This window comes from Cornus florida, unplaced genomic scaffold (genome assembly GCF_030987335.1).
Source record: "Cornus florida cultivar Cherokee Brave unplaced genomic scaffold, ASM3098733v1 CherokeeBrave_3.0.0_Hap2_Chr05, whole genome shotgun sequence".
NCBI lineage: Eukaryota > Viridiplantae > Streptophyta > Magnoliopsida > Cornales > Cornaceae > Cornus > Cornus florida.
Window position 1 is genome coordinate 80,157,017 of NW_026775575.1, and position 3,370 is coordinate 80,160,386.

Consider the following 3,370-nt stretch of genomic DNA (forward strand, 5'->3'; position numbering starts at 1 on the left):
CTAGATGAAGGCTTGATATATATATATATATATATATATATATATATATATATATATATATATATCAAGTATAAATATATATATTTTAAATATAATATTTATTTAATTATATAGACAAAGGTATTTTCGGCATTTTAAAAAAATTAATAGCTGACGTCATTATTTTTCGTCATTGACTAGCATTGACCGTAACGGAAAGGAGGTCCGTGTAGGATATTTTAAAAAGTAGGGGAGGTCCGCGTAATTTCCGGAACAAGAAGGGTGCCGCCTGTAATTATGACTAACCATAGGGGAGATCTGTGTAAATTACCCATGTTTCTTTTATTGAAGATACTAGAGGAATTTGTGGAGAAAAATCTTTCAGTATTAATGTTGTTACCTATATCTATCTCTTTCCATTCTCATCATTTTTTCTCCAATATAAAGGAGTCTTCACCATTGCATTGAATATGAAAAAAGAGATTATTATAATAAAAGATATGTAACCCTTAGGGTTTTGTGTGGCGTGAATGTAAGCCCTAGTGGCTGAACCACGTTAGATTCGTGCTTTGTTCTATTTTATTTCTCTCTTCAATTTTTTTTATTTTATATTTTAACATGGTATCAGAGCAAGCAATGTTTTTTGTTCATTTATCTTTTTTCATCATAGCCATTCTTAGTTCTCTTATTGGATCTTTAGATCTATTTTTATTGAGGTGGTCTTCTTACACCTTTTCATCAATTAAGGTTGCTGCTACTCGTTTTGGATCTTCGGATCCATTTTTTTTTTAATGATGTTGTCTTTTTACACCTCTTCATCAATTGAGGTTATTGCTAGTTGTCTTGGGATCTTTGGATCCATTTTTATTGAGCTCATCTCGTTGCACCTCTTCATCATTTGCACTTGCTGTTATTTGTCATCTCAATGGCAAGTTGGACATTCATGTCATTCATGCTCCAACTTGAGGGGGAGTGTTGAAGATTTACTTGAGGAATCAATGGAGGAAAATCTTCCCGTATTGATGTTCTTTCTTATTGTTGAAGATTTACTGTTATAATTGTTGTTGAAGGAATCAATGGAACAAAATCCTCCATTATTGATGTTTCTTTTTATTGAAGAATTGAATGAATACAACGCTCAAAAAATTGTGAAGATGCATAGCATGACATCCAGTAAGGGCGTCATGTTCAATTGACATCTACAAGCTCATCATCTTAACACAAAAAACTTTCAGAAAAACCCTTAATGCGTGCCTCCATCTTTGAATCAAAGAAATTAGTTTCGAAATCAAAGTTGTCAAAAAATGACTTAATCTGTTGCAGGTCTTAGTCTTGTACTGTATCACAAGAGTTCATTGTTCTGATATCATCATCATGTGGTAGCAGTAGCTAAATATCGGAAGACGTTGCAGTAGTAGCTGTATCAAAATTATCAAGAAAACGAGTCTATCGTTTGTAGGCTTTCTATTCTACCACAACAGTTAATGTTGGGCAAATCAAAGAGTCTTACATTCCCATCATAATATGATGGCAGGGGCTGAAAATCAGAAGACGTTACTGGCGTTAGAAGCAACTCAAGATGATCCTTTAGAGTTAGAGTCTTTTGTGGAGTACTTGTAAAGGCCTCATCATGATCATATCGCATCTTCTTCTTCTTCCGACTAGGGTTTTCTTCTTTGGATACCTCACAAACATGCTTTGGTGCTCTCCTTAGATATTTAGAATCATTTATTTTAATCTTGCAAACAACATAATCTTGGTGATCCTTACCTTTAGCCCATCCAAACTCACACCGCCCAATGAATATTCATGCATAGTCCAATGACCTCTTGGCATTATCGACCACTCGTCTTTCTTGACATTTGCTTCAAAAGCCAACATCTTATTAAAACCAATAAGCTGTTTATGTCCATTATAAATTTTCTCAGGCTTGTTTTGGTCATCCCAAATCCCACACCCGGTTCTCCTTACAACTCTCTTCTTATCGCCAATTTTCTTCAACTTGGTGAAGACGTAGATAACGAATTGACATTTATCATTGCTACTCGTATGCCATCGATCTTCCTTTTTTAATATGTCCCAGGGAGTTTGGCCGTAAATATCAATGTCCAATATTACACCCTCCGGCAAGTTCTCTCCCTTCACTTTTCTGCTTAGGTAATGGAGGATTTCAACTTCTGTGGGGGCGAAGCAAAACCCAAGCAGAATTAAAAACATCTCGTGATAAAAAAACAGAGGAATCAAATGAGAAAAAGTGGGACACCTTCCAATTACAGAAGAAGAAGAAGAAGAAGAAGAATGATTGAGGCGTTAGGGTTTTAACTCTGGAATGTAGTTATAGTGACTTGGGAAAAAAGTTGAATGAGAAAAAGTGGGACTTACAGAATTACGAAATATAAGAAGATGATGAGGAACGTGACCAGTTTGCAAATACAGAGAAGCGTGATCAGTTTGCAAATACAGAAGAAGTAGAAGACAACCACCATCGACGAAAGTGATCAGTTTGCAAATACAGAGGAGCGTGATCAGTACTCAAATACAGAAGAAGATGAAGAGGAGCATGATCAGTTTACAAATACAGATGATTGTGATCAGTTTGCAAATACAGAAGAAAAAGAGACGACGACCGACGAGAGTGATTGAGGCGGAATGGAAAGTGGATACGGAGGTAGGGTTTGTTGTCTTAAATAGGTTTCCTCTGGATGACTTGCAAGAAAATAAAGACAGTGGTTTTGCGCAGTGAAATATTGGGGTTGATGTGAAGATTTACCGGATGAATCAATGGAGGAAAATATTCCAGTATTGATGATCTTTCCTATTGTTGAAGATTTACTATTATATTTGTTATTGAAGGAATCAATGGAGAAAAATCCTCTATTATTGATGTTTCCTTTTATTGAAGATATTGGAGGAATTTGTGGAGAAAAATCTTTTAGTATTAATATTGTTTCGTATATCTATCTTTTTCCTTTCTCATTATTTCTTCTCCTATATAAATGAGTCTTCACCATTATATTGAATATGAAAAGAGAGATTATTATAATAAAAGATATGTAGTCCTTTGGGTTTTGTGTGCCGTGGACGTAAACCTTAGTAGCTGAAGCACGTTATATTCGTGCTTTGTTCTATCTTATTTCACTCTTCAATTTTTTTCTATATTTTAACATGGTATTAGAGCAAGCAACGTTCTTTGTTCATTTCTCTTTTTTCATCAGAGCCATTATTGGTTCTCTTTTGAATCTCTAGATCTATTTTTATTGAGGTGGTCTTCTTACACCTCTTCATCAATCAAGGTTGTTGTTACTCGTTTTGAATCTTCGGATTCATTTTTTTTAATGATGTTGTCTTCTTACATCTCTTCATCAATCAAGATTGTTGATACTTGTCTTGC

The 3,370-nt window shown here is 34.7% G+C and overlaps 1 protein-coding gene across 1 annotated transcript; it reads right to left on the bottom strand.

Moving 5' to 3' along the window:
* Positions 1-1,331: 1,331 nt before the first annotated feature.
* Positions 1,332-2,196, bottom strand: LOC132309546 (NAC domain-containing protein 40-like). The gene is made up of 3 exons (XM_059807841.1): positions 1,750-2,196; positions 1,490-1,663; positions 1,332-1,397 (listed from the first exon to the last, which is right to left on the bottom strand). Exons 1-3 carry the CDS (start codon positions 2,194-2,196, stop codon positions 1,332-1,334), a joined length of 687 nt encoding a protein of 228 aa, XP_059663824.1.
* Between the last annotated feature and the right edge of the window lie 1,174 nt (positions 2,197-3,370).

Coding starts and splice junctions, on each gene's coding strand:
- LOC132309546 (XM_059807841.1), bottom strand. CDS start 2,196: ATGTTTTTAATTCTGCTTGGGTTTTGCTTCGCCCCCACAGAAGTTGAA. Junction 1,664..1,749: donor TGAGTTTGGATGGGCTAAAG/GTAAGGATCACC, acceptor CATGTTTGTGAG/GTATCCAAAGAAGAAAACCC. Junction 1,398..1,489: donor CATCATATTATGATGGGAAT/GTAAGACTCTTT, acceptor ATTTTGATACAG/CTACTACTGCAACGTCTTCC.